The 14,387-nt window shown below is 41.0% G+C and overlaps 1 protein-coding gene across 2 annotated transcripts in view; it reads right to left on the bottom strand.

Annotated features, from left to right (window-relative positions):
• Positions 1-13,767, bottom strand: part of mbtps1 (membrane-bound transcription factor peptidase, site 1) — a 52,816-nt gene extending 39,049 nt beyond the window's left edge. The window contains exons 1-3 of one of the 2 annotated variants that reach the window (XM_034205919.1): positions 13,657-13,767; positions 5,992-6,565; positions 2,900-3,163 (exon numbers count right to left, since the gene is read on the bottom strand). In XM_034205919.1, coding sequence (XP_034061810.1) covers positions 2,900-3,163; positions 5,992-6,211 — 484 coding nt within the window. In that variant the 5' untranslated portion in view covers positions 6,212-6,565; positions 13,657-13,767. The other variant, XM_034205918.1, reaches the window with a different exon arrangement.
• Positions 13,768-14,387: the final 620 nt, after the last annotated feature.

Here is a 14,387-nt window from a genome sequence, read left to right as displayed (position 1 = left end):
CCGTCTGCCTCTACAACCCCTCCTGCAGACATCTCCATGTTAACCTAATCATTCCTTTATTATGATCTCATCTCTTATTTCTCCCTTGTACTTTCTTTCCCTCACTTCCGTCTCCCTCCTTCCATCTTGGATTCCTGATGTGAGGCAGCCTCAGTTGAGCCTCACTTTTAATCACTTGCACAGAGCAAATGAACAGGAGGCCATTAGCAAACAGCAGGGCTTTTTATGCCTTTCAAGTAGTGAAACACAGCGGTGATGTCTTCTCTCTTATCTGCTCATTAATTACCTCGATAGGTAGCTGCTTCGAGGACTCACAAATTGATCGATGAGACACAAATTCGATTAATGCCTACTTACCTTTCTCAGGTATACGCTTCTTTGATAAAGTCTTATCTAAATTCCCAGGAAGCTAAGTACAGATACACACCAACAAGTCTCAACACTTTAGATATGGTATTCAGGGCGGCTTGTATTCAATTAGTTCAATGCAATTATTGTAAAGCTGGTGTTCATTTCTGACACGCACAAATGCATCCTGAATATATTTACATATTTCAGGAGCAGGTTACTTATTAGGCTAAACATGGGCAAACTTGCTCTGTTGTATTTTCATTAGCGAGTGCTGCAGTGTATATATTAAAGAATTGCTGATGTTGAAGTCAACATGTGTATAGATAAATCCTAGAGTGTGTATGAAGTCACCCACTAGACATAGGGTCCAATATAAACATGTGATGTGTGAAAGCAGCAGGGAACTTGAACTGAGTTAACAGGAAATCCATGAAAGGCATCAAACAGCTGAAAGAATGCCCCATGTGTCATGAACAGCTTGAAGTTTGAATGAAGCATCGCCAAAAGATGTCAGGCAGAAGTTTGAGGCCTAACGTATGAGGAGAGAAAAAGTAAAAAATACATTAAATAAATGAATACTCTATTCATTGAACTGAATATAAAAATAATAAACTAAAACATTGGTATTTACCTTATTCAAAACAAGAATCATAATACTTGATTTATCCTGGAGGAAATTATTGTTAAATGATAGAAATAAAAGATGAATAAAAAATAGAAATAAATATGTATTTAAAAAACTAAGAAGCAAAAGTAAGAATGTACAAAAAAAATATTTATATAAAAATTATAGGTCGTAGTCAACTGTAAAAAAAACAAAATAAAAACAGAAAACTACAGTATACAAGGATAAAACTATTTTTCCAAACAAAAGAAGTTAAAGTAAAAAAAAAAGTAATAATAAAATGTGTATAAATAAGTGATGAGGCACTTCTATTTATATATATCTAAAAAATAAAAAAAAGCCGGTTCCCGTCCCGATTGGACCAACAAAAACAAAAAAGATGGAGTGAGCTGGTAGCTGAAGAGGTGCCAGTTCACCTCCAAGGCCACTGCCGAGGTGCCCTTGAGCAAGGCACCTAACCTCGAAACTGCTCCCATGGCGCCGGGTACCTGGCAGCCTCTCTACTCTGCCACCTCTCCTATCTGCATGTGGTTGTGTGTGTGCATGTATATCCTCTGTGTGTGTATAATGTGTGTAAACTAGGGCTGTCAAGTTAACGCGTTAATAACGCCACTAATTATTTTAACGCATGTGTATTTTTTTTCCTCGGCCGCCCCGTAGTTTCAGTGCGCATCGAGTTTAAAATACCATCTACAAGCTGATGCTGACAGCCCCGCTCCTGCGGCCCGCTTGCTGCAGACCACACTTCCACGCTCACCGGCAGGCACCGACTGGCCATCTGGAGGACCGGGAGGGTGTGTGTATGTGTGGCTCGAGCGAGCGAGAGAGAGAGACCTTACGTGCATTGTTGTTGTTAGCATCTGGTGCTAGCTAGCTGCGCTAACAGATATAAGGAGCTGTTTAAATGAAAACAGAGGAGGGCTGTATCCACACAACTGCGCCGAGCACTTGACTTTATGCAGGAAGCCAGACAGCGGGACATTGTACGAAAAGTCAGCACGGATAGTGCGCGCAACATGATTGCAGCGTCCAGGCAGCTGCCCGTTCGAGCATATATATGCCTTGAGTTGCCACACACCATACAAGTTGTATTGTATTATTGTATGAGAGAGGTTCCAGGTTGAATTCAGGCGAATATTTGTAATGTTCAGAGGTTGTTGTGTCTAATATTCATGAGAATATTTGTCATTGATCAAATGATAATAAACATTAGCATAAAGCATATTTGTCCACTCATATGTTGATAAGAGTATTAAAAACTTGAAAAATATTCCTCTAAGGTACATTTAAAACAGATCAAAAATGTGCGATTAATTTGCGATTAACTATGGACAATCATGCGATTAATCGCGATTAAATATTTGAATCGACTGACAGCCCTAGTGTAAACACAACAAAGTGGAGAAAGAAATGTCCCTGTAAGGAATTAATAAAGTGTATCTTCTTCTTCTTTCTTCTATTTGAAACAATATAACATCTAAAAACCAAATAACTATCCAAATTAAATGACTAACACATATGTTGTGCTAATGCAGGCTGGGGGCACACTGAACTCTTTCATCCAGTGCCAGGCACAAGGCAAGGCAAGGCGTGCCCCCCCCACCACACTGACTCACCTACTCCTTCTTGGGTGAGTAGACAGACGTGCTCTGTCCTTCCTCCCATCCCCCAACACCACACACCCTGTCTAGCATCAACACCCCCAGAGTTGGCCTGCCCTGCACATTAAGATATACAATCCTTTTCTTCTGCACCACACACACAGTGAAATGCATCCTCTGCCTCCACAAACAAAGAGACACTGTAGCAGACAAACTGCTTTCTGTATCTTCTCAGCGTGAAACATTTCCTGGGTGGACGTGCCAACCGCAGAGACGCTGTGACCTTTTACCCTAAACAATCGCACCATGTTGTCAGACTTACAGGGAACGTATTTGAGCTTGCGGAACACTTTGCGCTGCGGTGTCACCCTCTTGATGTAAGGGTGGTCCTCCAGGGTCAGCAGGCTGCTGGGAGAAGCTAGACGGATGTGGACCAGCTCGAAGTCGCTGGGGAAGTCGGCGGCCGGGTTCTCTCTGGGGACGATGTGCCACTCCAACGCTTGGTCCCCGGCGTTCCTCAGGGCGCTGCTGATGTACAGGCGGCGAGCTTTGGCCGAGAAATACCCTGTGAACCCTATGATGTACTCTGGAGAGAGAGAGAGAGAAGAGAGTGGAGGATGATTTAAGGAACAGCCAGGACCTCGAGATGTGCTAATAAACAATGTGTCTTCGAGTGAGCCACATTTGATTTGAGCCACAGTCCAATTAAAGAAGGTCCACATTCCAGACTGAAAGTGGGCTATATTTTTCTTAGCCCCCTTTTAGGCTCCTGGCTGCTGAAGAGAGATTGAGCCACACACAAGGACAAATCAAAATGACAAAAATAAAGTTTGATCTATTCTGGAATTCATAACCTTTAAACCCTTAGACACAATTGCTGCATGTATGCTCGGGTAGGATGGTCTGCTTTGACCACCCGTAGATTCAATGGCACCATTCCATATTGCGATTTCGATATTATTTTTGATTAGCTGTGCAGCCCTACTGATGAGCTTTCCAAACAGGGATCCGGCATAGTATACTTTGCTAATATGTATTTAATCTGTCAGAGTGATATGAGGAGAGCCTGAATGGCAGGTTATACAAACCCTCTCAAGTCAGAACTGAGGTCACAAAAAATAAATGTCGTTCCAGGCTAACCGATAAGCACCTGCATGTGCATGAGAATAGCCCCGACAACATTTCAGCCCACATTTAAACTCCTGGCAGGACAAGCTCCAGCTCAATTCTCGCACTGAACAGAACAAAGTGAGTGAGGGTCTGCAATATAAGAGGGAAAGAAAGAGAAACTTTAAAACTGTTCAGTTGTTATGATGTGTAAAGACTGATATTGTTCTATAATCGGCTGAAACTGTTAAGTCATGATGTGAAACGGTTAACAAAGAAAAAGGGACACTCAAGCTGCTGCTACACTTTATTTTATTTATCTAAAATTAAGCACTTTTAAGATGCACATATTTTCAAAAGCTATTTTATTTATTTCCTCTATTTGTAAATGCAGCCCGAGAGGAACATTACACATATCCACAGTATTTACTGTATATCTGTATAGTTCAATGTTAATTGACAATAAATATTGTTGTTTATGAATTGTACTTTCTTTATTTGATTGGCAGTCAGTTGCTGATTACATGCAGACGTTGATAAAGCTGCAGGCTACTTCAATATCACACTAATTCATGAAGCAACTCAGACATTTTGATGTTCCGGACCTTTGCATGGGGACATTTTCTCTAACTGGACCTCGTTGCATTTGAGTTGAATACCCCTGCTGTAGAAGGGGTTACATCTTGCTCGTCAGTGGATACAAGTATAGATTAGGCACCTGATGCAATATTAGTTTGAATTGCTTATAATCAATTATGATATACAAATATTTAGGGATGCACGATATTGTTTTTTTGAAACCGATACCGATAACTTCCTGCTTCTCAAGACCGATAACAAAAAAAAAATGTACGCCACTAATTATTTTAACGCGATTAACGCATGTGTATTTTGGCAGACCACACTTCCACGCTCACCGGCAGGCACCGACTGGCCATCTGGAGGACCGGGAGGGTGTGTGTATGTGTGGCCCGAGCGAGCGAGAGACCTTACGTGCATTGTTGTTGTTAGCATCTGGTGCTAGCTAGCTGCGCTAACGGATATAAGGAGCTGTTTAAATGAAAACAGAGGAGCGACATTTCGCCACAACTGCGCCGAGCACTTGACTTTATGCAGGAAGCCAGACAGTGGGACATTGTACGAGAAGTCAGCACACTCAGCACGGATAGTGCGCAACATGATTGCAGCGTCCAGGCAGCTCCGGTTCGAGCATATGCCTTGAGTTGCACATAGCTCCAACGCCCATACCACCGACGACATGTTTGTTTACTGTCCTGGCTTCACGGCCGCACACCATTTACGTCACAGCCAGGCATGAGTTAGGGAGCGCTGGATTCGTGAAGAACTCCCCTCTTCCTAAACCACTAATACCACAGTACTGGCAAAACGGGAGGAGCCGAGTGAAAAACAAGCGCCCCTCATCCCAATCCACAGTATTTTTTTCTTTTTTTTTACCCAAAAAATATATTGTATATTATCGGGGCTATTAATACTGGTATCGGGTTTATCGGGATGACGTCATAATTACTAATATCGGACCGATAATTATCGAGCATCCCTACAAATATTATATTTTTCTTGATCTTCGACTTTCATTGTTGTGGTGTGTCTTGTTTTTACCTCTTGCTTGATGCATGTTAAAATAAACATGTATTCTCTAGTTATTATCTATTAAAAAGCAACTTGATTCTTGGGATCCCAATCTGGACAAGGCTTTATTAAATAAAGTTAGGCCTTGGTTAATTGTGCATGTTATGCTGTCTTAACTACAAATATAAACATGCAATGTTAAAGGGGCCCTATTATGCTCATGTTCATATCGTGTGTCTCCATGTGACATGTCTCCATGCTTTAATGTTCAAAAAGCTCTTTATTTTCCTCATACTGCCTGTGCTGCAGCACCTCTTTTCACCCTCTGTCTGAAACCAGAGCCCAGTCTGCTCCGACTGGTTAGCTGGCCGGTTCTGTTGTGATTTGGTTAACTGCTTGGAGACGTCCCGCCCCTTAGCCTATCATGTAGAATGTGTTGTAGTGCTAGCCAAATTGTAGCGCTAGTGTTACATGGTGATGTCATTATATCACTGAAGAAAACAAAGGAGTGCAATGTATTTCAGGCAGGGAGGGGGGAGTGTGTGGGAGAGAAACTCCCTCTGGAGGGGAGGATCTATTTAAGCCTATGCAGACCATTTACATGCACAGAAACGTATCTAACACACTACAGGAGAGGGGAAACCCCCAAAAGCATAATAGCCTCTTTAAAAAGACACAATTACAACATATCCACCAGTTTAACAAACATGTTCTTACCATGTTCCACCGTCTTCGTCTTAAACTCCAGTTTGAGGGTCATTTCTGAGCAGTTGGAGGCAGATGATGAAGGCGGGGGCTCCGTGTTGGGGGGGTAGTCGGAGTCAGATTTGGCTCCTTCCGTTGGCTCCATGCCCACCACAGACAGGAAGCCCATGAAAAGCATGGACGCCCACACAGGAAGCAGGAGCATTTTTAGTTGTAAAGTAGCACCAACCATCAGTTTGACCACCACCTTTGGGTATTTAGCAGCAGGTGTGCCGTTTCAGATGAAGAAAAGCAGCTAAAAACCTGGTTCGGGGTCCTAGGTTGGGACAGAGCATTTCAGGTCCAGAGCTCCAAAAGCGAGTCCATACTGCAAACGGCCCGAGCAGCTAGATTAATTTCTTTCTGCGTTTTCTCTCCATGGTGGTAGTGCAGGGTGGAGGTCAGTGGCACAGCCAGATCAGGAACATTGCCACCATGTTGAGAAGTGGAGGATGAGACCAGGAAAGAGCAGTGGGTGGATGAAAGGAGGGCGAAGCAGTGGAGAACAAAGATGCTTGGGTTCCACTGCAGTTGTTCCGGTTGTTATCTGGAAAGAAAAGAAAAAAAGGAGTTAGGAAAGGGCCTTTTGATATGTAATGGGAAGTGCAAATACATATCTTGCTTGCGTTGACTTTAAACATACTATTACACCCTCAAACATGAATGAGTTCATTCATTTCAAGTTAATTGCAAATCGATTTTGTGACCCTGCAAACACATACCCTCAACATATGGAATCAATTGTCCATTAGTTTCAGTGGTGGCTGCAAAACTATCTGATGGCTTAAGTTCAAGATTCAGATTAGAGCCTGACGAGGGGCTTTGGGGCCAGAACCAAGCAATCAATAATTAAGTTAAAGTCAAATACTGTAAACATTAGTGATTTCATATTGGTTTTTACTTAAAAACCTCACAGTATCATTTTATGATAATGAATGTTTCACTTTGTTTTTGAAGAGTAACATAAGATATGTTCGGCATAGGATATTGTAAAGTTGAATGATAAACCTTTATTTAATCACATACCAGAATAGTAACATTTTGGATAATATTTAAAACGTTTCAACTTATGTACAGCAAAGATATTGATCGTAACCCTCTGACTTATTGCTTTGGTGTAGCGCCAGGAGAGATGCAGATATCGACAAGTCAGGCAGGGAAAATAGCTTTTACCAGATATAGTTGGAGTTAGTGTTGCACGGTGTACCGATAGTTGAAAGGTACCGCGATACCCTGCCGTTAAAAACGGTACGATTCCTCCGTTTCATTAGTATCGGTACTTTAAGAATGACGGGGAAAAGTACTCCGGTGAGAAAGCGCCGTTTTAATAAGAGCCGTGTGTGTTCAGCGCTCTGCTTCCACTCCCTGCACTGCAGCCGTGCCTGCAGTCCCTCCCCTCTCAAGCACGTTCTTAGTCCCTCCCCTCTCTCGTGCACGCGGCCACGTGCTAGCTGCCAGAGCATGTGAGAAAACGAGAAGCATGGCTGCAAGTGGGAGTGCAGCTGCCGCTGCGCCTCGGCTTGTTGACAAAAAAGACGTCAGAAGCGAAATGTGGAAGTATTTGAGCTATATCTCTGACAGTGAGGTCAAGCCTACGGACACCACGAGGCCTGTCTGTGAGAAATGTTTCAGATCCCTGCAAACCAAGGGAGCCAACACATCAGACTTAGCTGTTTAAAGAATTTAAAGACAGACAGGTTAGCGAATGTGATGGATAACATAATTACATCATGCTCAAGCCCTCAAATCTAAGTCAAACAAGTGTAATTTATTTTGTGACAAACGAACGTTTTCGTAGTTTGATAACTGTCTAATGGCTATCTTTTTAGCTAACTTACCAATGTGGCTAACATCTGCAATATACATTTTGTCAATAATTATTTATATTACTGTACTATTACATGTTAATAAAATATTTTTAAAATTATATTTTATAAAACAAAAAAGTTGTTTGAGATGATGCTTAATTTGATTTAACACGAATTATTGTCATTTATTTTGTTTATTGTTCTCATTGTTTAAAAGTTTGTGTTATGGTTCTGGTACAATAATTACATTTAAGACTTTTTAAGACATTTATTCCCTTTTTTTTTTAGAAAAGTATCGAAAAATAATCGGAATCGCAATTCTTGACTTGGTATCGGTATCGAAACCAAAATGTTGGTATCGTGACAACACTAGTTGGAATAAGGCAATTCCACTGTCACATAAATCATTAGTAAAGGGGTTGCAGCAACACCTTTACTACACTACCAGAGGCTGTTCTTCTCCAAGGCTCTTTGTTTAATGAAGACAGTGCCGTTTAACTGAATTTGACTTGTATTAGCAGTTGGTAGATTAGTCAGGCATACAGGAAATCACCCAATATAGACCTAGTGGTTGGAAAGCCTGACGTCTATTTGTCCATCGAAATTAGATGCAAAACTGAATCATGTTTTTTAGATGTGTTGCTGATTCACAAATCCCCCAAAAACGCTAAAACATCACCTTTGAACCTTTTCTAACTCCCTAAAACACTGAGGTTAAAGAAAACCCAACAGAGTCTAGGTTTCTATTTCTGTCCTCACCCAGGGTTCAGAGTAGGAGTGTTTTCTCTGCTGCGTCAAGGGGGGAGGAAGTGTGGTGATGGGTGCAAAGAAATGTAGAATGTGGTATAAAACCACTCCTTTTATCAGCAAGTCATGAGAAGTTTGTGCAACCCTCTGAAAAACACCCTGTTACTAAATAGAGCAAAAAGACAGAGATACAACTTTATCTCACCTGCATTGATGACATCTGGCTTAGTCATACAGAGTTTTACAAAATGCCAAAAATGGCCAACCACTGGCCCAGTAAAGAAAATGAAATGTACATAATACACTAAAAATAAGTATTTTCCATTATGGGGATAATTGTGATATGCTGAAAAAACATGTTATCTAATTGAAATGGAGCTCGATTAAAAACGATAATACAAGATTGATGAATGAACTCACACTTGTTTTCTAACATTGATTCAGGCAGGATGTTCTTATAATTTACAACTGTCTTATTTAAGAATAAATGTTTAAAATGAAAAAATATTAGTCAATGTCTAAATAAAAGGTTAGGGATTCCAGTATGATTTAATTCCATTTAAAAATATATATATGAGCATTTTATGAGCATGGGATTTTGACCCCTCATATGCATAATGTGCGCTACACTTCGCAGCCACACGCCGTTGCCAAGCAACGCTTATTGTTTAGGTGTCCTTTGATAAGCAGGCAGTCATATAATGAACTAGAGCTAACTAGATCTGATAGATTTGGACATGAAGTGAAGAATAACCGGACGCGAGAGAGAGATCAGATCAGCTGCTGCTGACGGAGAACACGCAGCTCTGCATGATCACAGCTCCGCCGCTGTGACGGACCGGTGAGCAGACACGGCGTCATGGGCAGTCTTAATCAGGGGTGAATACAAACTATGTTGAAAGATTAGTTTAATATCATTTTTTTATTTTGCTATGAAATTCTGAATGAAATTCTGAATGAAATTCTGAATGAAAGGCTGCGCGCGAGACTGGTTTTTCGCTGGGTTGAGTGGTGTGGGTTTTTGAGTGAGATGCGGCACAGCAGCCTGTCAGTTTACTCTTGCTAGGTTAGTCTGGCTATTATCATTTATATTTATCTGCAACAATGGATATCAGGAAGTGGTTCATGAAAGGAATATGGCAACTCAGCGCCAGATGCAGGCACATTAGAAGAAATCAGTTACGTTACCAACGAGCTAGCAAGCCAGCCAGGGACAAGGGAGGCTGGCAATCAATTATATTTTGAAGAGAAATTGACTCTCAAGCCGGCTCTCTCACAAACTCCTGCTCTGTGCGCAAAGCAGACCACTGCACATGCTCTCTGCCTCGCTCAATCTCTCTCTCTCTCTCCATCGCTGAACCTCACTCCACCCTGTGCTCCTCAAGTTTGCCTGCGTGCTTGCCCAAGTTGGCACAGCGTTACAACAGGGTATATGCAGGAATCCTGAAGTCAAATGTAATACCTTTTAAGACCCTTTCCATATATTTTAAGACCTCATCGCAACTTCGAGTTCTAACCGGTTACATTGGCGACACACTTTACTATATTGATTGTAAGATAGCACAACTAAACAGAGTGCAGACAGACTACTGAAGCCTCCTCTCCATGAACTTCAACCTCTCTGTGAAGCTCAGGTTTAATGCAGCATGCTGCTTTGTTGCTTCTGTACTCTGTGCTCTTTCATTCCAGTCAAACTCCTCAGAAACCATTAGAAACCATTAGAAAACAGAATTTGACCAATAAACAAAACAATTGACAAAACTTTGAAATATATGAAACTTTGGTGAGCTTCAGCGGGGTAATGCCATATCGGAGCTCCCTCACAAATACCCAGGGGTTAAACTGGGCTGGGGCTGTCCGGGGCTAAGCCCGGCACATAGGACGATGCTCTGACGTCATCACCCTCACACATTTGTCATATGTTATGACGATATATATGTTAAGACTTTTCTCGTTCTTAATATCTATATTTAGGGTCGATATGTGTTGACCTTACTTTAAAATAGCAGATCTTTGTGACCGGATATAGTTTGGCTTAGACCCCGGCCCCACGAGGGTCATACAGGGTCATACAGTAAAACGATACGCAAACGCAAAAAAGTCTTCCGTTCACACGCATTCGATTCATTAACGTGTCCGTTCACACTAGACCGCTGGAAATGCTGGAAACGCTGTAGTACATAATCCAGGCCTGTAAGTGGCGCTGCTGCCGCCACAAAATACACCAAAAGCAGCGAAGAAGACCCCGGAGCATGGTTGTCATGGTTGCCCTTCTGTTTATTCTCCGCGGTGGATGGCGTGTTCTCCTGCTGTATATCTCTCAGGTAGTCCACCAGCAGATAAACCCCCCCCCCCCCCAACAGAGCGGAGCAAGGCAACGAAACTTAAAATAAGAAGCAGCATTTTATGGCACGCTATGCATGGGGCCACCTTGAGGGGGTTTCCCGACATGTTGTTTCAGTAAATTAAAGGGTGTTTCATGTTGTCGTTGCTGTGGACCTTCTTAATACCTTGGAAAATGCCGTTTAATACTTTTCAATACTTTTTAATAGCCTTAATTTTCGCTAAATAGATTTATCAACTTTTAATACTTTTTAAGACCCCGCGGACACCCTGTACAAATGTGCCACAAAACCAACCAATGGATGTCGCCTATAATAAGACCGTCAACAGCCTTATGGCAACCTAAAATCTATGACCTCTGTTTCCGTAACAACAATTCACGAGCCCCCACCCCCCCCCTAACCAAAACCTGACACGGTGTGAGATGTCTTTTTTAGCTGTTCTGTCGTCATTTCCTGCGATCTTCTTCACGCAGTCAGTCAGAATGAACGAATGGGCGGTTCTTTGACTATTTATAGGCAAATATGGGCGTTACGTGAAGCCCGCAAAAGCTGCGCCGCATTTTGAGTTGATTTATGAAGGGAAACCGGCAAGTCCTGCGCCGGTACGCAGTCTTTTATGAATCGGAAAATGTCTGTGCGTATTTATTTGCTTTGTCCTACGCAAGCAACCTTCCCACGTCAATTATACGCAAGGCTTTATAAATGAGTCCCCTGATCTGACAGGAGGGGGGGGGGTTCAATCACCAGATCCGGCTCGGGTCAGGATCCCTGCATGTGTGCGACAACAATAAAGCTAACAACTACTGGTTTAGACCCTGGCTGTAAAAATAGCCCCGATGGTTAGGGCAGGGCTGTAAAAGACAGGCTGGGACTACCTGTGTCAACATAACACCAGGCCACAAAAACGGCATCAATCAAAGGAAAGATCCAGCAGTGTAAGCAAGTGAAGTCGGTTTTAGCAGAGAAGTTAGGAAATAACTTTTAGTAGAAATGTGGTAAATGTACTATTGTGGCAGGAACCTCCCTTCCTCTAAAATCAATGATACTACAATAGAACCAAGGATTGGACTAATTACACAAATTAAGTTTGTGTAATATCAAGGGTGATTGTGGAGCAGAGCACACAACAGCCCACAGTCATATGCTTCACTGTTGGAACAGCCTAATTTTGTTGTTTGTGGTGCAGAGATGGAAAGTCACTAAGTATATTTACTCAAGTAATGTCTGAGTAGGTAGATTTTATAAAGGTACTTGTACTTTACTTGAGTATTTCCATGTTATGATACTTCTTCTACACAACATTTTGGAAGCAAACATTGTACTTTGTACTCCACTCAATTCATTTGTAAAGATTAGTTATATTATACAAAATTAATCAATTGATTGATTAATACAAAAATAAATCAACTAATACATTATGATGTACTTGTATGGATGACGCTCCACCTTTGCAAGCTGTCAAATGAAGATACATAATAATTGATCAATAACTGTGAACCTGCAATATACATTATTATGAATGTTCACTTTGTTTTGCTCCACAGGGACAAACTACAATACTAAAATTCACTAAAATGTTAAGGTTACAAACAGGATAATATTGTTTACATAATAATAACAAATAACGGCGAAAATGTTTTTCCATTCTACATTAAAAGTATTTTTGATGGTTGAAGTACATTTAGCTGATAATAGTTCTGTATTTTATATTATTCTGAATAGGGCCATTGTGCAGAAATAGTTTTTTTTTAACTTGTTGGACTTTAAGTATATTGCTGCGCATACTTTTTTACTTTTAACGTTTGCAATGCAGGACTTTTACTTTGTTTCTTAAGTTTGAGATGCGAGTACTTTGTTCGTGTTTAACTCCCTGGATAAACCGAACACACATCAAAAATACAGACACGTTTAAATGCCTTGAATTTACATTACAGGGTGCATGAAATATCTAGTGTTAGCAGGATTTACGTTGGGCACTATTTCAGTCAGGCGATTAAATAACAGCTTACATCTCTTTACAGCTCCACATAACATTTAGCCTGCAACTAAAACCTTAACACGTTAGCTACCTATCCGAATGACAAAACAAATTGATGTAGCCACAAAAAGTCACGACTTTATCAGCATAAACAAAGCAAGCATGCTGGAGGCTAATATTGAGAACAAATATTATGTCGACAGTAAACGTTATTTAAAAAACCATGAACGCACGTGTTAGTGTCGCGAGCGCTACACCTAGCCTTCCGAAACAGGTATTGTAAACAAGAAGACATGCTAATAGATTTGTTAAGACCCATCTGTCTATCACATGCGTTAGCTAAGCTAGCTTAGTTATGTTTTCTGGTGGTTTGTGTGTTGATAATACTCACCGAGTTGAACAATGCCTCATATATCACAGTTATCTGTGTCTATTTTTCAGTCTCCGTGTATGAATACACTGATAGCTACTCGGTAGGTAGTTTATTGTCCACCGAACAAAAGCTAGCAGCAAACTCAGTAAACGCTTCAGCCGCAGACCACTGACGTCTAGTTAAGATGGGTTGCCATGTTTGGTTAATTTATCCTCAAAACGACCGCCCACAGGTAGACATTTTAGATAATATACACCATAAAGAGATAAATGCTTCCCCGTATTGTTTTTGAAAATATTGATTATAATATTATTACTTTCGTCACACTTTTCAATGGCACATTGGATCATAACGTTTTGAAGCTAAGTATCAAACCTGGCAACCCACCGGGCCTCAAGATACCACTTTAACAGTCCAGCGTTCCCGGTCACGCTGGTGTTGTGCCGTAGGTTGAAGCCTTGCAGTAGATTGAAGCCCTGTTCGCGGGGACGCGCACAGGTCACGTCATCGTCACGTCATCGCGTGTATTGAGCGTTCGCCTAGTTTTCTAAGCGGAAAAACGAAAGAAATGATTGACTTTCTCTAAAACGAAAGAAATGATTTACTTTCTCTATTTTTGAATGATATATTTCCCATCAGATTAAATAGCAAGGTGCATACAATTGCGAGGTGGCTCGTTTTAAGGACACAATATTCGTATTGGAACCGTTTTTAAGTGTAGTCCCACTCCGTTGTTCCTCCTTACAGAACAGATGATGAAAGGATAATATGTCATTTGTCAGTATAGTCCTATTTCTTGATAACCACGAATAGTAAGCAATTATATAACAGTAATGATATAACATATATAATATGATAATGTCAAACACTGTTATTTTCGATCAAGCCTAAAAGATAATTTTTTCAAACTGGCTTCACTCGCTTGAATTGCTCGTTTGAATGTAATTTTCCTCCTACTCAACACTTGTTTGTATTGTAATGCCACTCATATTTTATTTTATTTTAAGGTGACATTGAATGTTTTGAAAGGTGCCCTAAAAATAAAGTGTATTATTGATTTTAAATCTGTGCCTCTATCACACTATTAATGTTCCTTATTTCAGACAGGTTCATCATGG

The sequence above is a fragment of the Gymnodraco acuticeps genome, unplaced genomic scaffold, assembly GCF_902827175.1.
Source record: "Gymnodraco acuticeps unplaced genomic scaffold, fGymAcu1.1, whole genome shotgun sequence".
Classification (NCBI taxonomy): Eukaryota; Metazoa; Chordata; class Actinopteri; order Perciformes; family Bathydraconidae; genus Gymnodraco; species Gymnodraco acuticeps.
This window is presented reverse-complemented; position numbering and strand designations above follow the sequence as displayed.